Source organism: Empidonax traillii, unplaced genomic scaffold, assembly GCF_003031625.1.
Source record: "Empidonax traillii isolate 1590-97213 ecotype Southwest subspecies unplaced genomic scaffold, ASM303162v1 scaffold903:size462939, whole genome shotgun sequence".
In the NCBI taxonomy this organism is placed as follows: Eukaryota; Metazoa; Chordata; class Aves; order Passeriformes; family Tyrannidae; genus Empidonax; species Empidonax traillii.
Genome location: NW_020956096.1, coordinates 74,893 through 100,722, shown reverse-complemented (window position 1 = coordinate 100,722; position 25,830 = coordinate 74,893). Strand labels below are relative to the sequence as shown.

The 25,830-nt window shown below is 44.0% G+C and overlaps 1 protein-coding gene across 4 annotated transcripts; it reads left to right on the top strand.

The window, feature by feature from the left end:
* The first annotated feature begins 9 nt into the window (after positions 1-9).
* On the top strand, positions 10-24,648 carry GLYR1 (glyoxylate reductase 1 homolog). 4 transcript variants are annotated; one of them, XM_027902716.1, is made up of 16 exons: positions 23-94; positions 1,984-2,020; positions 2,842-2,921; positions 9,438-9,576; positions 10,143-10,385; positions 13,397-13,483; positions 13,974-14,030; positions 14,932-14,982; positions 15,108-15,181; positions 16,961-17,060; positions 18,173-18,283; positions 18,591-18,689; positions 19,623-19,785; positions 20,166-20,345; positions 20,823-20,947; positions 21,314-24,648. In XM_027902716.1, exons 1-16 carry the CDS (start codon positions 57-59, stop codon positions 21,386-21,388), a joined length of 1,659 nt encoding a protein of 552 aa, XP_027758517.1. In that variant the 5' UTR covers positions 23-56; the 3' UTR covers positions 21,389-24,648. The 4 variants fall into 4 exon arrangements, with proteins under 4 accessions (XP_027758518.1, XP_027758517.1, XP_027758516.1 ...); XM_027902715.1 differs by having other exon boundaries at positions 18,588-18,689; XM_027902718.1 differs by lacking the exon at positions 10,143-10,385 and having other exon boundaries at positions 18,588-18,689.
* Positions 24,649-25,830: the final 1,182 nt, after the last annotated feature.

The window sequence follows — 25,830 nt, the reverse complement described above, 5'->3', positions numbered from 1 at the left end:
GAGGCCCCGCCCCCAGGGCGCGGCCTGGTCCCGGCAGCCCCCGCGCGCAGGGTGAGATGGCGGCCGTGAGCCTGAGGCTCGGGGACCTGGTGTGGTGAGTGCCGGCGGGCCGGGGCGCCCAGGGCGGGCCCCTCTCGCGGAATGAGGCTGCGGCCGTGAAGGAGACGCAGGGGGGCAGCGGTGGGGCTGTGCCCGGCCCGGGAGCGGCGCGGCCGGAGCTGGGTCGGGCCGGGCCGCCGGGCGCTGTCAGCGGGGACTCAGGGGAGCGGCTACGGGCAGGGCGGGGCGGTGGGGCCGTTGTGGGGCCCCGGGTGCCGCCAGCGCCGTCCGGCTGGCGGTGTGAGGGGGCCGGCCCGGCAGCGCCGGGCTGGGCCGGGCTGGGCTGTGGGCCGGGCCGGTGCCAGAGGCTCTCGGGGCGTCTCATGGAGGAAGCTGTTTACTGTGGAGAGGGGAGGGGACCGGCACGGAGGGGCGAGCGCTGCGGGGCTCGGTCGAAGCACGGGCTCACCTCCTGAGGGAGGCGAGAAGGGACAGGGATCAGTCAGGAAGTATTTAGGGAGAGCCGTGACGCCGTTTCTTGGCAGTGCTTTAATGAAGCAACACAACACTATCCTGGAAAACAGCATTTCCCTGTAGGGTGGGGTGTCTCTGTGGGAGTCCCCGGAAGCCATTTCCCCTTTTCACTCCGATCATACCCTCAGGTAGTCGGATCTGTGATCTCTTTGTTTCCTGGTCGGGAGACCTGAGAGTATTCCATGATTAAGTGGTGTTGCTGTGCTGGATGGGCCAGGTTGTCCTGCCAGGGTTCCAAGAAGTAGTTAATTCCCAACACGCAAGTGCATGCATCTGTATTTACATCCCAGATAAAAAAGAAGCGCCTGCTCCAGGCTGTGACAACTGCAGCTTCTCATCTGAAAAATTGGCAGTGCTGGGAAGTTATCTAATTTATATGGCAAAGTAAGTAAAGATTGGTTACTTTCAACAAATTTCTTTCTTTCGGATGAGAATTTGGGGAGTGCACTGCTGTCAGTGTTGAAATGCAGACTGTACTGCTTTAGTTTTGTACATGGCAGCCCAGGCAGGTGCTTTCCCTGCAGCTGTCACAGCGAACTTTAACAGTCAGACAGCAGCAGCAGAAAGGGTTTGCTGGGTGTCTCGTTTGGTACAGGAGTGGGAGCATCACGTGTGAGGTACGACCACAGCTCCTGACAGCGTTGCTGCCCGTCTGTGGCTGCTGAGTCCATCCTGGGGGGCTGCCGTGCCACTGGCTGAGAAGTTTTGTGTCAGGGCCCCACAGGTTCTTTGCCAGTCTCTTGCAAACGAGGTGTTGTGAGCACTGCAGCCTGAGTCAGTGACAGGGGTGAGATGAGGATAAAGCTGAGGGCTAACACTGATGTCTCTTCCTCTTCTGTAAGTGTTTCTAGTATTGTCTAGTTTTCATAATGGAGACATTTGTAAATGTAGGAAGGAAACTTTTCTGCTTTTTTTAGTGGCTCTTCATATCTTTAGCACATGCCACTAGCAGTGAGCAGCTGGAGAAGGTGGTAGTGGAGCACCTGTTGGGGGGATCCTGCGAGATACAGAAGGTCAGCTCTCTGAGCTGCTCTGCTCACAGACTGCTCTGGACAGGTGGATAGAAGTTCCCAACCTGAACTTTGCTCTGATTGCCTACATCAGTGTTTTTTTCTGGCTCCTTATGAAGGAATCTCCACTCTTGGAGTGCTGCAGTTCCTGCTACTCTTGTCTTGCAGGCAGCAGCTGTGCTGCTGCTGTTCTCTTCAGTTCTGACAGTGCAGCGAGGTCAGACTGCTCAGAGCCTGCATTAGGTGCACGTGTCAGCCTTGTGTCCTGCCTTGCACACAAGGTTTTGACTGCAAGTTGTAACTCTCCTAATATATAAAGTATGAGATAATGCGAAAAGGCAGATACTGGAATAGTTTGTTTTCTCTGATTCTGGTGCCTAATACTTTCTTTTTTCTTTAGGGGGAAGCTGGGCCGTTATCCTCCATGGCCAGGAAAGGTGAGGTTTGGGGTTTTTTTTGTTGTTGTTGTTTTCTTACTTTTGGTGGTTTATGTTTGTTTGTTTGTTTGTTTGTTTTTGCATTTTCCTTCTGTATGGGGAAGGGTTTGCCTGAAAGCATTTCAGTTGTTGATTAATACTGGTTTTCTTATTTGTTTGTTTTTTAATCACACACCCCACAAATTAAACTGTGAACCAGGCTTTATTTGATCTAGAAGTTCAGTCTCTCACTAACAGCTGGCAGTTCAGATGGAATAAAAAGTGACAGAGAGCCAGCTCTGGAGCTCTGGAACTGATTGTGTTTCCCAGATTTAGTTGCTTAAATCCTGTCTCTTTCTGTAAGACAGGTTTTCTTTCCTTCCTTAGTAAGTTGGTTAACTAAACTGTGTTTAAAAATAGAAATTAGGAGTCTGGCCTCTCAAGATACTGTTCTAGAGCTATGATTTTTGAGTATTAATTCTGGGGATAGTGAGTAGTTAAACTTTCTCTTTTGTTTGTTTTTTTTTTTTCTGGTGAAAGATTAAAAATAATTGAATTTTATGTGCCATTTCTATTATTTCTACTTCTCTGAAAGAACTTTCTTATATTTTTGGTGCCAGTGTGAGGGCTAAGCATGCTGAGGTTACAGCACTCTGCTGCAGCATTCTCATGTCCGAGGAAATACTTAGGTTACATATTTACTTGAAAAACTTACAGCAGATTCCAGTTCTCTTCCTAGTCAGATGAAAAAATCTGCAATAGCTATCAGACAGGACAGTAAAATCACGGAGTATAAATCTATCATTATGTGCTTTTTAATTTTCACTTCTGATCACCTTCAGATTGTTAATCCACCTAAAGATCTGAAGAAACCTCGTGGAAAAAAGTGCTTCTTTGTGAAGTTTTTTGGAACAGAAGATCAGTATGTACCTGCTTGTTTTCATCTGGGGAAAACACTATTATGTGGATCTTTTGTGGGAGAACTGTTTATTAACACAGTGCAGTGTAGCTTCTTAAAGGATTATCTTTGAACCACACGAAGAAAACATTCATCTATTATTACATTCTGCAGCTGCTCATGGGGGTGTATGAAGACTGAAAAAACTTACACAGTCAGGTTAGGATTTGAGTTGCTGCTATGAGGGCAAGTCCTTGGTGGCTTGCCATTTCTTGGGGAGTAGGTGTGATGTGACTGGGTTAGATTTTAGCTTGTAACCATGGATGAGGAAGGTACGGCTCCAAGTGTGCTTTTGTTCTTCTGCCAGAGGAATAAAATTAACTGGCTAATTGCCATTTGTGAAAGAATATATTGTCCTACCTGGTAACATTTTTGCTGTTCCTTGGGAAGTCTTTACAGTATAGGAAAGCCAAAACTGTTACAGGCTTCCTTTTAGCAAGGCAGAGTTTATCGACTTCAGATGTGTACAAAATCGTAGTTGTCTAAACAATTGCAAACTAGGGAGAAAAAAGCAACAAAAAAACCCTAATAACTTGGATATTTTGTGAAACTGAAAATTATTTTGCTAATTTTTCAGTTTTCCTCTTTATTTTCTGCTATTTTGCATTAAGTCATGCAGTAAAGAAGGAAATTGCAAATATCTGTGAACCTTTACTTTTTGGAAAAAAAGATACCAAAAACTGAGACCATTTAATGAACGTTTCTTAAGGAAATTATTTTTGACCACTAATTTATTTTTGTTTAATACTTAAAAATATTTTTCCAGTAAGAATTGAGGTCTAAACTGGGTAGAGCAGAATTGAATGCTGCATGTGAAGGGGAACTTTTGGATCTCTAGTTACTTGAGGCAAGTGAAGGTTGATTTGAAGTTTTTTGGTGGTTATTAAACATGATTGTTTGAGCTAATAAGTTCTGAAAGTTGAGGAGATAGACTATTTCTGTCCTGATTGTTCTTGATTCTTGTATTTCACATTACTGAATCAAATACAGTTGTTTGTTTTTTTTTTTTTTATTAAGACAAGTTTGGGAAAAGTAGTCAAATATCTGGGGTACTGTAGCTGAGATTAACAATGTGATTGCAAATGAAGAGTTCGGAGCTGCAAAATAATCAGGATTTATTACAGGGTTCTAGAGCTCTGGCTGGGGCAAATCCAGCCACCTGGCACAGTAAGGTAGTGTGGTTGTTGTAGTGTCACCCCCTCCACCCATCCCCAGCTTGTGAAATTTAATCATTTCCTGCTAGATAATCATGAATCAGAAATTAGAATCATGAATTAGAAATTTGCTTGCTTTGACTACCCGAAAGTTACATAGAAATAAATGTGCCACCCCCTTTCTTTTAAAATAATATTGATAGACAGAAGAGAGAGAAGCTTCTGTGCCTTGTCCTGACTTGGAACTTCAGAAGGCTGGTACTGGTTCAAACTGTACTGTTCTAACCATTGTGCTGCTTGAGAAAATCCTCATATTTGAACATATTCAACAAACCAAATCAGGAAAAATTTAAATGATTTCACTTAAAATGTGAGCTGTTTGGAAGTAAAAATGGGGATGCATGTGTGTGAGCAGAGCAGAGGGGTGAATAAAAACATACTGATGAGTTTGGCAGTGGTTTTGGTGGAGTGTACAGGTTTTGGTTATTTGTGACATGCTCGCTAGTTTAGGATACAGCACAGAGGAAATGCATTTTCCTTCTCCTGAAAGTAGAATGCTGACATGTACTGGCCCAGTGCAGTGCTTCAGTGACTTAGGGGAGTGGATTAACTGGAAGATTGTGAGTAGTTTTGGCCCAAGACACACAAGTGAGAGCATGAGTGCATTCAGATTGTGCTCCAAGTCCTGGCTATTGATAAATTTCTGCTGAACTCTGCTCCAGATGGTTGTTGTGTTGGTGGTGTTAGTTGTTTCTGTCACTTTCAAAGTAAAGTTTTTCTGGAAGGTAAGGATTCTCTACCCATGGAAGCAGATTTTCCTCGTGATTAAACTGAAGTAAATACACCTGTGCTTTACCACAGTGAAAGCCTCTTCAGAATTCATGGTAGTGATGTGATATCCATGTACTGATCTAAGCAATTGCCTTAACTGTGGTGCACACACTCATGTAGTGTCTCTTTATTACCTTGTGCTCCAAACTGGTAAGGAGGTTTTTCTGGTCTGCCTTGGAGTTGTTTTTCTGAGTGTCTCTTCTTAGAGTTAGTCGCATTGAAAGGATTCTTCATCTAAAATCAAGAAGGGTTGATGTTTCCTGCCCGCAGACCTGACAAGCGTGTAACAACAACAATTTAAATGTAGTTTAGAAGTGGAACTTTGACCTCTTATTTGTGTTTCTAACTGTGCTTTTCAGATAGTTTTTGAGATTCCATTTTATTTCCCATGCTACAGTCTTGTAATAGAAAATCTTTGTAGATATTCCAGTGGTCAAGTAAGAACTTACACATTGCTCTATGTGTGCATTTATTGCATTTAGTAGTTACAGCTAATAGACTACTAGGCCCACAGGTGTGCTTCATCCAGTTCAAAATGTTTTACATTTCATGGCCTGCTTGGAGATTCATTATGACATTGTCAAAACTGAAAATATTATTTCTTTTAAGGTATCATTCTACTGCAATTGTATAGGGAGAGTCCTGCATCTCTCAGAGGTACGGGTACAAACACAGCCACGCACCTCCCTTGGCACCCTCCTCCCTCTTCATATATTCCCTAACAGCCAAATGGACTTGCAAATCGTGTATATCAGTCTTAGCAGGAAGTTGGATCAGCCCATTCTTACTCACAACCTTTTTGAAGCATCAGTGCAAAACTAAATGTGGTGGGGTTAAGGGGCACTTCCTGACTTAATATATCAAGGAAAAAATGGAGGAAGCTTGTAATCCAAGATAAGTGTAGCAGTCTGCAGCCTGTTTCCATCAGGCACAGTGATTTTAGCACAGCACTTGTTGCCTTCCCATCCTCCATATCCTGTTGGGATGCAAACACCTACCCTTTTCTTCTGCCACTCTTCTCCCTGGTTTTCAAGGAGAGAGAAATTTCAGGATATAGTCTTTCTAAAGTGTTCTTTCAGGTCCTGACATCAGGAAACACTTGCTTAAAGTTGGACATTGGCTTCTCAGGCTGCCAAGGCCTGAGGGGTAGTCTGAGCTGATGGAGGGGGTGAGCTCGTGTTCCTGGTGTTTCTCAGGGAGGCACATTATCCCATGTCGAGCTCTATGTTGCTATAGCAGAGCCAGCTGGAACGTTGTTAGACATCTCTGCAGGCACAATGCCATGGCTGGAAATCGCTGTAGTTAAAACTCTTCCACCCCTTACTGAGGAGGTATTTTATTGCATAAATTTGAAAAATGTAATACTTAATTTCTTTCAGTATTGCCCTCCTTCGTGTTTTCTTCTGCTAAGAAGCCTCTCTTTTATTCTTTTTTAATAATTTTTGTGGTTTTTTTCCTAGAAGTTTACATATAAAATTCCAGAGTTCAGTTATTTATTTTACTGATGAAGGTTGGGACATTTTCTTTTAACAGAAGAAAACCCATCTTGATTTCTCTTTTGTGCTCACACACTGGGCTTGTAAATAATCAAAGCAATTTTCTTTTGACTTTCAGAAGTGGTTGTGTTAGCATTTAGTGTGGGCATTTAAAGTGCTACAGTGTAAAGCAATGAAATACTTCCCAGACTGTGGTAAATAATAGAAATTTGGAGATACAGTGCTACTGTTTTCTAGTTCTAACTATAAGGTTTGCAAAAAGTGAGTGAATACTCCTCCTTCTCATTTCTCCAGTTTATCATTAGTTAGTATCTTTAGACAGGAAAAGAGTGGCTGGAATGATGCCTGTGCCAGGGATTTGAATCCGGTATCTCTGTTGTCACTCTTCCTGTGCAGCTCCAGGCCGCATTCATACTTGCCTCTTCTTATTCTAAGTTTTGATTTTGTTCATTTTTACACATGTAGTGTTATTGTAAGAGTGATATTTCGGAGAGGATGAGGAACAGTGTGGAGAAATTAATAGAGAAACCCATTGCTAATGGGTGCAAAGATCTTAATTAGATCTTTTCACTTTCTGTGTAGCACATCCTATACAGATATCATGTGACTGTGCAGCAGTATGAATATGAACACAATTTCATCTTAAATATGACATCTTCAGTGATGGCACTAATGTTTTTCTCAGGCATTGATTCATTGCTGAGTCAGGAGAGACATAATAACCCCTTTTATATATTTAGTATCCTTGAGGCCTTCATTGCCTTGAGGGTACTGAGATCGTGTGTAGAAACATGAATGATTTTGTTTGGTGGAAAGTTCTTTTGTTTTCAAGTGTTTGAAACGCTGTATGTAATTGCTTTATGGACATCTGGTGTCAAATGACACGTTCATCTCTTACAGGATGTTGTCCAGGTAGGTGATGCACAAAGAATAAACTGGAAAGGAAACAACTGATTTTTTTTTTAATTTTTTTTTTTTAATTTATTTTTTATTGAAGAAGGATTTAAGATTGTTTTTCACTTACTAGTTTATCTCTGAGATTTTTAGTTCTTTGTCTTGGTGGATCACAAGTACCAAAATGCACTTTGGAAGACAGGAACCAGAAAGCTTTGTGCTTCAGGCTTTCTCCAGATCAAAAGGAAAAGGAATGAGAAAGGAAGACAGTGAACATGTGCAGTGGGGAGGGTTAGGATGAGCAGAAACCTAAGAGAATGTCTTGAAAAAAAGAAGTTATTTTTATTTAGAAATTTAATCTTGCAACAACATTTAATATGCTTTTTTTTTATAACGTGCTTCAGAATTTTGTTTTCTTTATATACATAATGAAAGGCTTTTCATGAGCTGTTGCTGTGTGGTATCCAGGGATGTTGGTCCCTGTGTGTCACACAAACAGGCTTTACAGTGGGAGGGAATTTTAAGTTGTCTTTCACAGTGATGTCTGGGCAGCTGGGAGGGATTCCCTGAGTAGCTGCTGGATGCAGGCTCTAGCCTGAATGGAATGATTTGACTTGTTTTATTACATTATGTCAGTTCTTATGAAGATGATGTAAACTGAGTGAAAGGGTTCAGCTTTGCATGCAGGAACACTGGGTTCTGTGGAAAGAGTACTGGCATTTTCCAGTCAGTTCTAGTAGGAACTCCTGTCTGCAAATGAGACCCAAAAAGTTTGTTTACTTTAAGCAAGTTGGTTCCTGACCACAAACAGTGGCTATTGCAAGATCTAGCAAAATATTATTGTTATTATTATTTACTGTTTTCACCGTCATGTTTGCTTTAACTGTATGACATGGTGCTTACAGTGTCTGAAAGAGCACCTATTAAATCACTTCACTTCTAGCAGGAGCTAGACTGCACTGGAGAATATTTAAAACCTGTAATCATGGCTAGTCAATGTAACATAGGGATGTCTGGGGATGAGAGAAAATCTGATTGCCCCATTTTTGCTGTGTGCTAAGAAGCTATGATAGCCATCTCAGCTCAGGAAAAGGTTTTTAAAACTTACACAGTTCTGTTTTCAGTAGGATGGAAATAGCTTTGTAACAGTGTGGCTGATAAGCCTGGTCTTGAATTTGGGGAGGGAGAAAGGTTGATTTAATCTCTGAAAGTCATAAGGGATTCAGGCATCAAGGGAAGCAAAGACATTCCCTTAAGCTGAAGTGAAAGAGTGGTAGAAGTGCTGCTTTGCCTAAAGGAAAGTGGAGTTATCACCCTGTACTTGACAACTTAACCATTTGGTAAATGTCAAGAATCTGTATTTAGCAGGAGTGGAAACAGGGAAATAATTTGATTTTCCTCACAGGACTCCAGTCAGGTTAATACTCTGCTACTGTACCAGTCAGTTCATCTTAAAATATCAACAATGAAGAAAACAGTTCTTTATCCTCAGAAACAAGAATTTTTTTTTTCATGCAGAGTATCAGGGTACATCAGAAATATGTTCAGCAATGAGATGTGGCTTTTGCGCTCATTTTGTCTGGGGTCAGTCCTATTGTGAGATGCAGAATTTTGAGGTTTTTTTTTCCTACAGTTTTTTTAGACACCTGCATGCACAGTATATTTTAACCGGGGATTGATGGCTGAGAGTTTTTATGTAGACTTTTGCTTTCAACAACCCCTCGAGCAGATTCGTGTTATTCGTGGCTACTTTACATGGAGGTGTGGGACTGTGGGTGTTCCTCCTGGTGAAACGAGCAGTCACTGGGCTGCCATTGTTCTAAACACAGCCTGTGATCACATCCAAAAGTGGTCTTGTTGATAGGAGAATATGACTAATGGTTAGAGTGGGGCAGGACTAGAATGAGAGGAGATAAAAAGAAACAAAGTTAAAGTGCCAGAAGAAAGTTCTCAGTGAATGCAGAAGTGGCAACCTCTGAGGTTGTAGATAGCAAGTGAGTTTGGGCTGCTGTCATCAGTGGTTCTGGGGAGAGAAAGTGTATCTGTGGGATCATTGTGGAAGCTGCTGTTTGGAGAATATAACTAACTTCTTTTTTTGTTTCAAGTGCTTGGATCAAAGTGGAACAGCTGAAGCCTTATCACGCTCACAAAGAGGAAATGATCAAGATTAACAAGGGTAAGCGCTTCCAGCAAGCTGTGGATGCTGTAGAGGAGTTTCTTAGGAAAACCAAAGGCAAGGACCAGGTGAGTGGGTTCTTTTTCACTGTATGCATCAAAGTAGGTCTTGGCATGAACAGTGGTTAGATGCGTTTTTATGTGAAAGGAGTTTGGTACCTCTGGCAAGTTGAGAGTGGTTTTGTTTTCCTTCTTTTTGTGTTTTGGTTTGTTTCTTATCCTCTCTTCTTCCTCATTTAATCTTGTTTGGTGGGGAAAAATGTTTTGTTAAACTGTTGGAGAAACTGAAGTGGCTAATAGATTTGCTTGGGATAAATCAGTCTTAAGTCTTGGGATAGAATAGAATCTACTAATCTTGTCTTTAGTATGTTGGAAGTGTGCACACTGCCATCAAGTCTTCAGGTGGCCTGTTCTGTTGCGTGCTTGCTTAAACTGGTGTGTTTTTGCAGGAGAACTAACCAGGAACTTCACTCACCGATTCCAAAGGGCTAAGAGATACCTAGTTTTCAAGTTACCGTGCTGTTGTTTTGCTTGATAGTAATCAGCACAGGGTCCTTCACATCCTTGGTTTTGCATGAAAATCATTCCATCTCTTCTCTTCTTTCCTTACCGTCTTCTATTCTGTAATCTCTCAGGCGTCTTCCCATAACTCCACTGAAGAGAAGAATCGGCGTAATTCCAGTGAGGAAAGAGGCAAGCAATCCACTGGTGAAGAGAAACGCAAGGCCAGTTTGTCTGAAGGAAAGGTGAAGAAGGGCACAGGGGAAGGAAAAAAGAGGGTCTCTTCTGTTTCATCAGAGAGAGGATCAAAGTCACCCTTGAAAAGAGCCCAGGATCAGAGCCCCCGAAAGCGGGGGCGTCCGCCCAAGGATGAGAAGGTTTGTGTTGTGCATGTCCGCCAGTGCCCATGGACTTGGCAGCTGGACTCGAGGGCTAACTGGCACCTTGACTAACAGGCCAGTTCAGTTTTTTTGTTTTTTTTTTTTTTTTAAACTGTTCCATGTTGCTCCTCGTAGACCATTTGGCTGCCTGATACCTTTGGCAAGCACATTGTTGATTCTTCCTGTGATTTTTACCCGTTAGTTACTGTGAGTGGCTCTGTTTGTATCTTTGAGAGGGCTTTGAAAGCTGTATCATGAGACTTTTCATCTTACCATCCTTCGAGTTCAGTTTGTGTGGTAAGGAATAGTGAAGAGATACCGGTCTTCATCTGATTCTTGACTTCTCCCATCTCATCTGCTTCCTATGATCAGGCGATTAGTAGTCACTCCATTTCACTCTCAGGACTTACAGAGCTGAAGTATTCTTAAGGACAAGGGCTTAAAGAAGAACCTCGTAGCCTGGGATATCCATCAGAAGAATTAATTCAAATAATTTCAGCTTCTATGCTATAAGATCTGTTTCCATCCTCCATTATAAAAATCTGATCTTGGAGCATTGTTATTTTATCCCCATTACTTCCCTGATACTTTTGGATGTTGTACCAGCAGTGATAGCGAAAAATACTTTGTCTACCCTCATCTAGAGTTCCAGCCTTTTTTTGTGTGGAACTCACAGTTATGGTCTAGATCTTCCTTTTCCAAATGGATATTTGTTTTGGTGGATTCTTATGAGGCATATGCTCCATCAGAGACTACACCTGAAGACGACTGGGAGACTTCAGCTGATACACCATGCAGCGGCCTGCTTGCTCCCCTGTGCTTCGGAGGGATCACGTTGTGCTTCACAATCTTTGCTTTCAGTGCACACCAGGATGCAAGTCAAGATGGTGGTCTTGGCTCTCCAGAACTGTGAATGGATTGGCCTTTGCTGGTTAAACAGCAAACTCATAAAATGAAGCTGATCATCTCAGATATTATTAGCTGTGAAGGAATCATAGAATAAAGTCATAGTATATCTTGATTTGGAAGGGACACACAAGGATCATAGAGTCCAACTCCTAAGGAGTTGAAGTAAATCCTGGCTCTAAAAAAGAGCCAGTGTCTGTGAAATCAGGCTGCACAACAGAGCCCATCAGTTTCTACTTTTCAGTGAAGTTGGAGAAAGGGAGGAATGGATGCATATATGAATTCTGACTAATAATTACTGAACTTGTGACTTGACTGATGCAGAAAAATGCTTCACTGGCAACATAACTTTAACTTTTCTAAGTGTCTTCCTATAAGCATGTTGTGTCTCTACTATAAGCCACAGGGCCTTTTTTTTTCACTTGCAAAGTGCTGCTGTGTCTTTGAGCCAGCTTCATTCCATAATTGATCAAAACTAATGGCTGGGAGAATTCTGATTGTGCTGACATGTTGCATGCTTAGGTTCTACTGTGTTAGCTACCTCAGGCCTTCAGAGTGCTTTGAGTGAGTTGTGGTGGTAGGCATTATTTTACTGGCACATGGCAGTGGAGAGGTTTTAAACTTACCACAGAGAGGTGGCCAGCTGTGTGATAAATGCCTGGCCACAGACAGGGAACATAAGCAGGGTAAGGTAGGAAAGTAAGCCTTATGGCTTCTGAAAAGTGACAGTTAAAGAAATTGCCATGAAAATATAACAATGCTGCCTTAGTACTGCTTTTCAGCCTATTACAATTCTAAAATTTTAAAATCTTGTCTTCTTGCCTTGGGGAACTTCATAAGTTCCCCAAGTTCTTCATCCTTAGGATAGAAAACATTTATGTCATTGTCCTGAATTAATACAGTGCTGGGATTTGTTTTTTTTTCCCTGTCACAGTCCAAATTTCAGCTTTCCAAGCAATAAGGATGCATAAAGTTCAAAACTCCAGTTGTTGCCGAGGTGTACTGTATCTAGAAAGGCTTCGTAGCCATAGATGATCATTCACATACTCTTTAGCTTATATGAATATTTTCGGAGGACCAACAGAACTTGTTACGCATCAAGGATGGTTTTCATCCATGCTTTACCAGTTGAAACAGCAGTGTGCTGTCTAAGAGAATTTTAGTGTGCAGGACTCTGCCTAGGCAGTTTAAGTTTGTAGTCTGATGTCTACATTGTCCCTGCTAACACTTGGACAGTCACATCGATCTGGGTTACCTCCAGGAGTCTTGCTCTGACCTTCTTTAACAAACAGTGCTCTTCTCTTGTGCTTCTGTGTGGACATTAAGGTATTTGCATTTTCAGGAAGTAATTTTGGAGGGGAGATAATGGGATTCCATTTCAGTACCCTCATTTCAGGAAGACAGCACATACTGTGCAGGAGTCCTGCGCATCCTCTTCATGGAACATAAAGATCTATGTGTCTATAGCACATGTCTGTGACCTGTAGCATAAAGGCTATTTTAACCTGTATGTCTTGGCGAAATAGAAGATAAAATTTAATCTGCTTAACAGTGAAAACCACAATGTATTAGGTACTGTCACGACACTACAAACCAGGGCCTATGGAGTGGATGGGGCAGCCTACACACAGTTTGTTTCTCAGATTCTGCACGTGTGGCTGTCGGCCTTTTGCTTTGACGGTTCTCCTGATAACAGGTAGGCTATTTTGTGACAGGGCAGGATTAGAAGAGTTCAGACCTCTGCTTGTAATGATGCTTTTCACCTGTTTGTTAAGCTTTTTGCATTCCAACAGAGGAAAATACTGGATCAAGTGTGTTCGTTTGCTTCTCCACCCATTGCATGAGCACACAAGTGCAACGATTCCTCTTAGGTATGAAGAATGGACTCTCCAGAAGCCATAACTGTGTTGAATTCCTTTGTTGGCAGTTCCTGTTTTCCTCACCTCACCTGTGTTGATAATGCACAGGCTTATGGAAAGGCCCGTGAAATGGAAGGCATTGGTAGTGCTTTCAGAACTCTGTGTGCTCGTATGATCATCGTGCTGTGGCCAGCCTCTGAGCCAGGTTGTAATCTCTGTCTAATCCTCCTTCTGTCTCCTCAGGACCTCACAATTCCAGAATCAAGTACAGTGAAGAGAGTGATGACTGGAACAGTAGCTGGGTTTAAATGGCCACCGAGTGTCAGTGAGGTGAGAAGCTTTACAACACAGACGATCTAGGAACCGAGTTTGGTTCCTAGAGCCTGTTGTATGGCTGTAAAACAGCAAGATCTTATCTTTCTTGCGTCAGAACATTCTGCACAGAACCTAGCTGGACAATACCAGTTCAGAAGTTGTTGGGATTCACACTTAACTTGCTGTGCTCATTTTTGCACTTCTCATTTCAAAGCTATTTCTGGGACTGAATTCCCAAAATTGGAGGTAAAGTGCTCATAGACTTCTCTGGTTTTCCTACAGATGTCCAAAACCAGGGAATTTGGTTTGAATGGCTTGGGTTTTGAGAATGAAACACAGTGTAAGCTGCTTAATTGTAACAGGCTGCTTCAGGCAGTTGATACATTTTATATTTTCCACCTTAAGCTGTTGTTCTGATGCAGCTTGGGAGAGCAAAGGAATTGTGCTGTTGTTGCTCAGTGACTTTCTGGGAATGCTTCTGAGGCTGTGCTTGTTCTCTTTGTAGCCCCCAAAGGACAGTGATCCACATTTTCATCACTTCCTGCTGAGCCAGACAGAGAAGGTGAGGATTTGGCAGACAGGATCACCCTCCTGGTCTGTCTAGCTTTGTGTCCGGCCCTTTGCTGGGACTGAGTACAGGGAGTATGCATAAAGAGCTCTAGAATTCTGTTTTCTGGAAAAGCTGGTTTTCTGTTTGAAAATCCTGTTGTTTAATTGTTTTTGATGGTTGTCCTGTCAATTTCCTCATCTGGATGGGCTTGTCAAGTCTCTGAATGTTGCAGGAGAATTTCCAGAACTAGAAAAGCTCTCTGTAAGATATAGCCAATTTATCTCCCAAGACTTGCAGGATTTTATACTGAGCAGTGAACATCAGGAGGAAAAGGAAAGATCAAATTAAATGTAAAAGGATTTATATCTCACTGAGGATCTGGGCAGAGCTAGAAGGATTAAGAGCTGCTAACAGTTTTAATCTAGGCAAGCTCACAGTAAGCAGCATGGGAAGGAGCAGCCTTTGTTTTTTAGAAAGCCATGTACCTTCTCATGTTAACCAGAAGGTTTTGCTTCCACAACTGCAGAGACATGATGAGCATAGATGTGAGGTTGCTCCATGGCAGGATTCAGAGAGCTAAATGTGGGAGCAGGGATACCCTGCATTCTGGGGCCTCCAGAGGGGCCTGTCATAGGACCTACAGAAGGGAGTTTGCAGGACCTCTGTTAGAAGACAGGCTGAATTGCTGGGGCAGGATGGGAAAGGATGACCTTAATATGTTGCAATAGGTTTTTTGTTTGTTTGTTTGTTTGTTTGTTTGTTTCCCTTGAGGGAAGCCCCAGAGTTGTCTTGCTTTGCAGATGGTGGTGGGTGGGTGAGCTGCCTGTTTCTATGGAACAAGGATATGGTCTGTTTGCTCAGCAGAGCAAGTCAGCACTGTCCTTCTCCTGAATACTTTGTCTTCTCTGTACAGCCAGCTGTCTGCTATCAAGCCATCACAAAGAAGCTGAAGGTTTGTGAAGAGGTAAGGCAAATCTTGGTTTTGATGGATTTTCCCTATTGTCATGAGGCCTTGCAGTTCCTCCAGAGCTGTGCATTCTATTATTTTATTTTTATTTTTTTCCCCCTCTTTCCACCCCACTCCCCCAGGAGACAGGATCCACCTCCATCCAGGCAGCAGACAGCACAGCAGTCAATGGCAGCATCACGCCTACAGACAAAAAGTAAGATCTCCAACACACTTCAGCCGTTTCCCTTTCTCTCCTTCACAGCTCAGACAAGCAGCCACTGTCTAGCCTGCCACTGCGAATGAATAAACCTAAGCTTTCCCTCCAACTAGACATCTCCTCTGTCCTTTTGTGAAACTCTGAGCTGGGCGGCAAGGGGGAAGGAGGAAGCTAAAAACAAAGGGGACTGTACAGTACAAAATGCAGAATAAATTCTGTCCTGGATATATCTGCAATTTGGGGTGTTTCTACAGTTGCCCTAACAGCAAGGTTCCACTGCAGGGCGTTAGCAGCAGTATTCCTAAGTGTTGCGTGAGGTAGGAAGATAAAAGAGGATCTGTCTCCAGAAGTGCCTGGCAGTTGACTGGGGTTGTTTAATCGCTCTCCTGGGCATGCAGAAGACAAGAAGAAGAGGGAGGTGTGTTCTCCCATCACAAGACCTTTGCTGTGTAGCACGTGAGCTTTCTGGTTTCTTTGAAACACGCCCTTTCTCCTTCAAAGAGTGAGAGAAGCCGAACTTGAGCTTCCTGTTTCGCTCTGTAACTTCCGCTCTGTTCAAATTGAGTTCAGGCCACTCCTGCTGTTTGCCGTTGGGGCCGCTCTCATGGGATGTCAGTTCTCACCTGTACTCCAGGGGAACCAAAGTAACAATGAAGCTGTTCAGGTAAAAGAGTCTCTCAGGAAAGTGTGGCTCAGAGGTGGGTCTGGAAAGAAGGAGTATCTAGTCTAGAGACTTGAGGATAGGTGGATCTGGTTTGGGCTACGTAAGGAGACTGTGGTGACTTGCTCTATGCTGTCTGAATTAGTTTGCTTGAAGAAAAGGCAGCATGGCTAGCTGGGAAAGGACAAGGTGGCTTGTGAAAGCTACAGTGCAGCTGCCAGTTCTGCAGAGGTAACTGGGGGATTGTCATGTACATTTCATTGTGAAGTTATATCAGACATGTAGCTCAATGCTTTGGAATCTCTCCTAGAGCTGTGGGTTTTGCAGGAAGCTGCATGATGGATAAAAGGGTCCTTGCAGCAATATCTGCAAAGGAATTCCTGCTGCAGGTGACTGTAGGGATGGAACTTGTTGGCACATTGTCTTTTTCATGAATGGGGGAGCAAAATTCTTTCCAGCTTGGGGGTGGTGGAGGAGAGGAAGGCAGCTGCTCTCTGAAACTCACTGTGACCTGTACTGGCCTAATACTTCCTTTCTTCCTGTGTTTGAAATCACAACTGTAGAGTAGGGACTGGATCTTTGGTCTGTGCATGATGCCTAGCCCAGTAGTCCCTGCTGGGCTTTATTAAAATAAATATTGTAATGCATCATTCAATTATATAAGCAAGCAAACTATGTGTGACTTAGTTTTAAAACCAGAAAATTAATTAGAGAAGCACCTGCTGATCTTTGAATGTTCCTTTTAACTTCAGTCAGGTATGGCTGGCAACAGAAAGCACACAAATAGCAATTTGAATAAACCCAAATGCCACAAACAAAGCCCCCTAAACAAACAAAAAGAGCCCAGACCACCCAAACCTTTATATGATTTTCTGAGGTAGGGTAAAGACTTTCTCCAGGAAATTGTTAGGGATGCTTGGTAAGCAGAATAAATCCCAGCTCGATTTTAAAGCTCAGTATCTGCCCATTCTAGCTGTGGCTGCAGTGGAACATCTTTGTTAGGGAATTTTTTTTGGCTGGTGATGCTCCGGAGTTTGCTCTTCATTATCTTCAACACCATGAGAGATGAACACCAATTGCTTTCTCTTGCATTTATGTTTATCTCTACCCCTCAGGATAGGATTTCTGGGCCTTGGCCTGATGGGAAGTGGCATTGTCTCCAACTTGCTGAAGATGGGTCACACTGTCACTGTCTGGAACCGGACTGCTGAAAAGGTAGGCATGTGCCTGAATCTTTCTTAAGCGTGCAGTTACCCCCTGTAGCTCAGGGAGGCCAGAGATTGTCTGTCAGTGGTGCCTGGGGGAGGATGCCAAAGAAACATGAGGACGCCCTTGCTGCCTCGTTCCGTTCCTGTTTCCTAGGTGCTTGTTGGTGGGCACTTGTGACCAGGTGCTGCTGTGGGCTGTTCTCAAGTGGTCACTTTTATGTGACCAGTCCCCCCCCACTGCCATTTTGTACGAGAGCAGAGAGTTGTCAGAAAAATTAAACCCTTGTATATGAGTTGAGAATTGGGATGTAGCATGTCTCTGGAAATACTGCTGATGTGAATATCCAGTGTTATGCCAAAAAGGCCAGGTGTGGGGAGTTATCCCAGGAGAGGTGTGATAAGATGCACTGCTCAACCACAGTTTTTTCTACATCCACTGTTGCAGTAACAAGGGTTCTGTTGGAAAACTGCTGTGTCAGCAGACCAGGATGAAAAGAGTTTTATGGAGGCATTCAAAATGAAGATGGGGCTGATATTGCACTTATATTCTAGACAGTATTATTCTTTGTAGTGGAGGAGGAAAAGTAAGTAACTGGAGGAGATGTGGTACTTGGATGATACTGTGCAATATCAAAGCAGGATGGGCCATGTAGTTACTTAGTGAAAAGGGTTTAAAAGATTTATTTATTTTAATAGCAAAACATGACTGGTATGAGTGGATAAGGTAAGAAGGAGCTAAGATTTTGAAGCAGCAGGCTGCTGAAACACATCAGTCTCGGCTGTGCATATTCCTGTTTAGTGTCCAGTAACACCTCCTCTGTCTTTTTGTCCAATTTTTTTCCCTAATCTCTCTTCCCAAAGCCACAACATTCTTATTGTTTCACCTAAGTGTTTTGTGTCTTTGTCTTTCTTTCAAAGTTCTTCACCTGGGGTTTCAGAAAAGCTGTGTGTGTGTGTGTGTGTGTGGACAAAGCAACGGAAGACAACCAAGTTGCTGTGTAATTAACTTGCCTGACTCTTTGAGTTGTGTCCAGCAGTGGGTTTTGTTTCAGCAAAATGTGAAGAACCCATTCGCTCTGTACTTAATTTTTCTTACCTTTGGATTTGTGCCTTTTGCAGTGTGATTTGTTCATCCAGGAGGGTGCACGACTGGGAAGAACCCCTGCTGAAGTTGTTTCCACCTGTGACATCACCTTTGCCTGTGTTTCAGATCCAAAAGCAGCAAAGGATGTAAGGATTAGCTCTTATTTTACCTCTGCTGATTAGACTATGGGATGCAGTCACTGAATGCGAGTTCTGATTCCTGCTAACCACAGCAGCCTGGGTAATTGTAGATGCTGACTAGTGCAGCTGTGTAAAAATAAATGTCCAAACAAAAAGCATACTTTTTAAAAACTAACCCTTTGAGGGCAGGCTCTGATTCCCCTCTGGGGGTCTGCCACTGCAGTACCAGGCTCACCTGGACTCCTGTCCTGCAGGATTGGGGTTTCTCTGCAGACACCCTATTGCTTTACCGCTCTTCTGTTCTCCACAGCTGGTGCTTGGTCCGAGTGGAGTGTTGCAGGGGATTCGCCCGGGGAAGTGTTACGTGGATATGTCCACCGTGGATGCAGACACAGTCACAGAACTGGCCCAGGTAATCACTAAACTGAGCCTCTTAACACTTGTGATTCAGCGGCAGTTCGTGTTGCTTCAGGCAGTTTATTACCTGTTGGACTTCTTTTGGGAGACTCTCAAGTTCCAGGCAAATTAGACAAAATAATGTGTCAAATCTTGACTGGCAAACAGAGTTGGATGAGACATTCCCTGGTGATACCAGCAAAACCTGTAGATTTGGCAAGGCTATTAGCTGGCGTCAGTGTAAACAGGCAGACAAATTTTGATCCCTTAAGAGGTATTTATAGCCAGATTGGTATTCTGTAGCAAACTGGATGGTAAAGCCCTGTCTGGATTAATAACTGTACTTAAATTGATAAAATGCATAATCTCCTTAGTTAAAATGTTCTGGGGAAAAGGAATGCCCTCACGTTTCATTCTGTAAAAATATTATTATCATAGAGAGGATTTCTGTAGAAGTGTTCTGATTACTTCTGCTGTAGTATCAGATGTGTTGGTGACACAGTAGTGTGTAGCATCAATTTGGAGAATAAAAATCATACATATTAATAAACCTCTGGCTGAAGAGATCTGTCAAAGGCCATTCCTCTCTGGGGAAAAGGGGGAAAATACCCCAGCAGTCAATCTTCTGATATTCCCACACCACATGTGCACCTTCAGCACCAGTCCCTTGGCCAGTACAGGGTGCCATTGCTAAAGCACGTCAGTTCAGCTGTTTAAAACATACACAGTAGTGATGGGTGCAGGAAGGTCTTGCTGGAGTGTGAGGGCAACTTTTGGTCTTAAGTACCCTTTACAGGATACAACGCATCACGTGTTAGTGCTTTCCTCTCCTGGTTGTACGTCAGAGCTGTTTGTTCTGCTTTAAAATTCTGGCCTCAGGTGCAGGAATGCCCTAAGTGATGTTCCTGCTGCTGTCCACGCACAGCTAAACAGAGATGCTCTTTTCCAGGTGATAGTGTCCAGGGGTGGTCGCTTTCTGGAAGCACCAGTCTCAGGAAACCAGCAGCTCTCTAATGATGGGATGCTTGTGATCCTGGCAGCTGGCGACAGGGGGTTATATGAGGACTGCAGCAGCTGTTTCCAAGCCATGGGGAAGACCTCCTTTTTCCTAGGTAATTGAAACACAAAGGGCCTGACAGCAGTTTTAGTTCCTTCCAGCAAGGAGTCGGAGGCATATATGTAATTTCTTTCTTGTCTCCTTGGGCAGTGTGGGAAATTGGCCTGCCCCTCCGGAACTGCAGGCTAAGGTTTCTTTTTTGAATACTGTCTCACTTTAGAGGATCTGTGATGCTTTTGGTTTTAAATCATACTTTGTTATGATGTCTCCATTCCTTTGAGTGCTTGAAAAATGAGAACTTTTTCTGAAATCTTTCAGGGGAAGCTGCTGAGTGCTTGATGCAAAGAGTCTAGTGGTGTTACTTCTGTGTGGGCTGGGGGAGTAGGGCTGCTATTTCTCTTCGGGAGGAATCCCAACGGTGTTTTTCACTCCCAGGTGAAGTAGGCAATGCTGCCAAGATGATGCTGATTGTGAACATGGTCCAAGGCAGCTTCATGGCAACAATAGCAGAAGGACTGACTTTGGCTCAAGTGACTGGCCAGTCTCAGCAGACCCTTCTGGATATCCTCAATCAGGGACAACTTGCCAGCATCTTCCTGGACCAGAAGTGCCAAAGTAAAGTCCTCTTACACTGTTTTAGTACAGGGCATTTGTTACAACCTAGCAGCGTTTCAGCGAGTGGCAGAAGGGAGAAAAGAAGTCTCCCATCTTCATCAGCTTGGGATTATGGTTATTTTAAGCACTTTAGAGATGCAGAACTGAGTTCCATTCCTTCCCCTTCATAGCCAGGGCTTCTGAGAATATGAATTTGGACTGCTTAGGGTTTGAATTAGGATTTCACTGGGGCAGGGTAACAAGTGAAATGGAGGGCAGGCTGCTTAGAAATCTGGGGTCACTTTGTCAGTGGGCATCTCCTGCAGCCAGATGATGTCGCTGTTGACATTGTAATGTAGGTAGAGAATAGAGAAGCAGGAGAGCTAAAGGTAGTGATCAGCAAGGGAAAGGGAGATGGGTATTGAATTTAAGCCTCTTGCAGCATGGACTGAGCTTACTTTTGTCATGCTTACTTTTTGCATGCATTCCTCTCAACAGATATCTTGCAAGGAAACTTTAAACCTGATTTCTACCTGAAATACATACAGAAGGATCTTAGATTAGCTATTGCACTAGGCGATTCTGTCAACCACCCAACTCCCATGGCAGCTGCTGCCAACGAGGTAAGAGTTGTCCAGTGTTCAGATGTGTGTTCTTCATCTATTCAGCAGAGCAATTTGTCAACAAGAGGTCTAATCCAAGAATTACCTAATCTCTAAGACAAGGAAACAGTGGTTGAAATATATTTTGACTAGGGTTACATTGGATTTGTTTTGATTGTGGAAGCCCTTAGAATGTCACATCAGGAAACACAGATGGCCTCAACAAGACCTGCAGATCAGAATCATTCTGATCTGCACTGCTCTGGTTACTTGACATACTGTGCAGTTCTCTGATTGCAGTGGCCAACAAGGGCATTTTTCTGCTGGTGAAAGGCTTCACTTCACACAAGTGCAGGCTCTGATCCTTTTCTGATTTCTGTTCTCTAGGTCTATAAACGAGCAAAAGCATTGGACCAATCCGACAACGACATGTCTGCAGTGTACAGGGCCTACATCCATTAGGCTGCACCCTTCTTACTGTTCATACAATGATTATTGATTAATATTATTATGATACTGGGTTTTAACTCTGGACCAGTCCATCTCTGTCTTTCCATTTCCTTTTATACACAGACTTTGAGACCTGCCACCAAGGCAGCTGCTGCAGTAAGCCTTCCCCTGTGGCAGGATGGGGGGAGGAGGGGGCTTGGATTGTTGCAGTCTAATTAGAAAAGTCCATGCCATGCACTGACAGTCATGGGACAGAACAGCAGCGATTGTTCAGAAGCTCTGAGGCAACTTGGCCAGAAACCTGCTGCTTGGCTGCTTTTATTTTCCTCTTTTTTTGCTTGTCCAAGATGCTGTTTCTAATAACCCCTTTTCTCCTTTGCTGTGAAATAATGTGTGTGTTGGACTCTCTGCATCAAGGGGACAGATGACAAACATCCCATCTGCCTGTGAATCACTCAAGTCCTTGGTCCCAAGTAAGGTGATTGGCACTGTTAATTGGCACTGTTAGAGAACAAAGCACCTCCCATGGAGGAGAAGGGCAGTTCCAGATGCTAATGGAGGTTGCATGTGACACTGTCATGATTCTGTTCTTAAACTTCCACTTCCCCAGCACCTTGATGAAGGAATTCCTGTACTGTTAGACAACACATTGAATCCGTGTCTTCCCCGGTACAGACAGCTATAGCTTAGGGAACACAAACTGTACTGAAAATGGGAGAATGCCAGTGTTAATGAGCCTCCTAAAAGGCTAATCACAGCCCAGCCAAGATAGATTGGAGAGCAACATGTTTGCATAGAAAACTGCAGGAGAAGCACAGAGCCTAAAATTGGGCTAGATATTTTACTTGCTCCTGGCCTTAGCTTATGTTCTGGTACTTCTTGCTTTTTTTTTCTAACCCGTGTGGTCGATAATTACAAAGGTGTCTTGGATTATAGCACTGTCATAAGCGGAGTGATGAGTCTGAAAGGGGCAAGAAGAATGATCCAAGAGGTTAAGAATCCTGAGCTCCTTTCCACGGTCTCTGGCCTTTGCATGGTTGTTACATCTCTCAGCCGGTTTGCCCATCTGTAAAGGTGGGTGATGATTACCTACCTCATAGGGAAACTTTTGTGTACTGAGTAGTGATCTTTACACGTGTCAGATTTTCCATACATGTTCTTAGTGTTCCTGCTCTGGGTACAAAGTAGCACAGCATGAGCCTTTTCCCTGAAATTGTGACTTTGCTTGTGGACAAATACCAACTTCTAGAAAGAACAGTAACTAAAATGGGGGAGGGAAAGACCACTGCTGAGCTTTAGTTTAGAAATGGGTGGCATGAACTGCACAGATGCCAAGGCTAGAGATCAGAGATGCTCTCAGTGTTGATAGCAGAGCAACCCACAGCCCAAAGGATCCTGTCTCTCAAAATGCACAGTATGGGGGTGGGGGGTTTGTTTGTTTGTTTTTTAAATTCTCAGCCTTTTAGGAGTGTTCTTGGATTTTAGATTCTAGAGTTAGAAATATGCCAAGTGAGAAACTTTGGCCAAAATCACTTCTCAGTGGCACAGTCTTCTTTCTTCCTTGGGCTGGGATTCTGAAAGGAAAAAGAACAGATTCAAATTAGGCCGAGTTCCTTTAAATCTCAAAGGTCTGCCCCTCCCACCTTTTTTTTTTTTTTCCCCTAGGAACTTAATGGCTATGTAAGGAAATTTTCCCTGGGTTAGAATTTCCTACCAATCTTGCTTTGTGCAGCGTATGTGTATGGTTCAGGGGCACCTTGTTAAGAAACAGTGTCACTCATTTTGAATCACAACATCTAATGCCTCATTCTGTAAATGTTACTTTGAGTGTTTAACTTCCTGTGATCTCTGTTCTTTTCGGGCTAATGCTGTGTTCTGCATTACTTCTGTCCTCTGGTGAACACCTGGCAACAGAGCTGTCAGACCTCACTACCTGTTGGTCAGTGTGTGTGAGCGATGCTAGTTGTACATCCGTGTTCCTTTGGCAGTGCCACTGCCATCCTCCATGTGGGTATCCATATTAAAAGGCACAGAAACGTGCCCAGGATAACCAGTCATTGACCTGCTTTGACACACTGCACTTCCCTATCCACAGCTCCGCTGTTTAGCACCTGAAGTCCTTGGTTAAACATGCCAGAGTAAGGAAATCACGCAAACAGATTATGCATTGAGGGCATCTGGGGGGAAATCATGGGTTTGCAGGTAGGAGATAAGACTACAGATTTTATAGTGGAAAATTTTGGGGAGGAAGAGGGAGGCACTGTCTCAGGTGCAATTGAGAGTGAACTGTGCCGAGCCAGTGCAGCAGCATCCCCTACCTGTCCCTTCCCTTTTGGGCCAGAGTGAAGGTGAATGGGCCTGAGCAAAGGTGTAGTGGAGGATCTCCCTCTCTGTTACTTTGTGGTGCCTCTGGATACAGGGAGAATGCCAAAGGAGCTCTCAAGTCTTGTGACAGGTATTTCATAGGGAATTCCAAGAACTGGTCCCTAGGCAACTCACTACTGCAGGGTTTCTTTTCCAGAAATACTGTAATTCCCAGAATGGAGATGGTTATTTCTGTGGGAGTGGTGGGTACGGACTAATTCAGCACTGTAATTTATCCTGGGAAAGTCTGACTGCAGCTTTGGGCTGATGTCCAGTGAGAGTGGCTGTAGAGTGGCTGTGGTGCTGCCTGGTCAGCTGTACAGTCACAAGTGTGCCAGGGAGGAGCAGAAGGAGACCAGGAGCTCTGACGTGGCTGTGAAGTGAGGAGGAGGGATGGAAATGGGGAAAACCGGACTGTTCCAGATGCTGGTTGAGATTGCTGTCAATCTCAGTCGGATTCTTGTATTTATGTCTGTAGCCTCTGAACATGGATCTCAATCTGTTTCCTAGGCCTGAGATTCGGGGGAGGGGAGTGGGGGAAGCAGTGGATTGAGAGATGCTCTAATAAAACGGGCTAGTCAATGTTGTCTTAATATTGTTGACAATTCTGTAAAATTTCTTTTTATGAGGATTTGTTTTAGCAGTTTGCTTTCTTTTGACTCCCTCCTTTTTAAACAGAAAATGTGACACTTGTGAAAAGCTTGTAAGAAAAGCAACTTCCTTTTCCCTCTATGATAGATCCTATAGTTCATTAAGGTTGTGAATTTATTTTCTTGCCTTGTTTTTAATTAACGTTTGTCATTCAGAATAGGATGTGTGGAAAATGTTTAAATGGCAAAACAAAGATTTTTTTTTTTTGTGCAATTAACAAAGCTACTGGCAAAAAGAATAAAACCTTTCTTGGTAACGCAATGTTCTTGTGACACTTTCTAAAGCCTGTCAGAGTTGTCTTGGGGCATTAAGGAAATATGTGCGTTCCACAGAATATTAGAAACTCAGAGCTGCTGAAAACCCACAGTGTTTCTGAGAGCACTTTGGTCACTGCTGAAATCTGGAACTGTCACTGAGGCATTGCAGAGGACGAGTTTGGATTAATTCCAGCCTCTGTGCAGAGGGCTGCATGCAGCTGGCATGAGAGGAGGATGCTTAGTTTTAACATTCTGGTGTTGATGACATCTGGTGTAAGTGACGGGCTGGGGTATCCATTCTTCTGGCATTTGGGGTTTTTTGAACACCAAGTCTTATGATCAGCCTGGTCCAGTGGAAGCTTCCCTGTCCATGGCAGGGGCGTGGAACAAGATTAGCGTTAAGGTCCCTCAACCCCAACCATTCCATGATTCTATGAACACTAACTCAGCAGTGGGTTGGGCATTCCACGACATGATCCTTCAACTGAAGTCTTTACAAGCTCTGGAATACTGCTTGTGGATAATCGGGCAGCTTTTGCAGGTGGACAGCTGCATCACTTCCTCCCGAGGCAGGATGGGATGGTGCTCACGCCAGTGGGCTCCAGGTACAGGAGTTACAGGTGCCCAGGGAACCACTCTCTGTGAGCACTGCCACTAGCAGCAATGCAGAAAGTGACGGGAAGTCGAGAGCTGTGCTTGTAGCAGGAACTAGCGCTGTCGGAAGCTTTCTCTGCTTCGGGAATGAAGCATGATTTGCACCCGCGGCCTCAGGGGAGCTGATGCGAGAAGGCTCTGTGTGCGTGGCCCCCTCGCTCCCGCTCGAACCCGCCGACCTCACTGACACCATAAATGTATTTGTTTTGAGAAGAGGCCATGAGACTTCCATGTTTTCACGCATTCCTGAGGATTCTTGCGGGTAGCTCGGTGTGATCCCCGCGTTCTGCCGCGGCCGGGGCTGTGAGAGGCCATTGCCGCGAGCCGCCGTGGGCGGGGCCGGGAGGGGCCATTGCCGTGCGAGGCCATGGCAGGTCCAGCGCAGCCCCGGTATCGGAGGGAGGCGGTGCTGCCCAATCAGGCTCTACCGGGTCTTGCCGTCAGCCAATGAGGGCGCGGCACGGAGGTGTCGCAGCCAATGGCGGCAGCCGATGCGGAGCCGCGGCCGTGGGGGCGGTGCGCGCGGCG

Coding starts and splice junctions, on each gene's coding strand:
- GLYR1 (XM_027902715.1), top strand. CDS start 57: ATGGCGGCCGTGAGCCTGAGGCTCGGGGACCTGGTGTG. Junction 18,284..18,587: donor ATCCAAAAGCAGCAAAGGAT/GTAAGGATTAGC, acceptor TGTTCTCCACAG/CTGGTGCTTGGTCCGAGTGG. Junction 19,786..20,165: donor GAAGACCTCCTTTTTCCTAG/GTAATTGAAACA, acceptor TTTCACTCCCAG/GTGAAGTAGGCAATGCTGCC.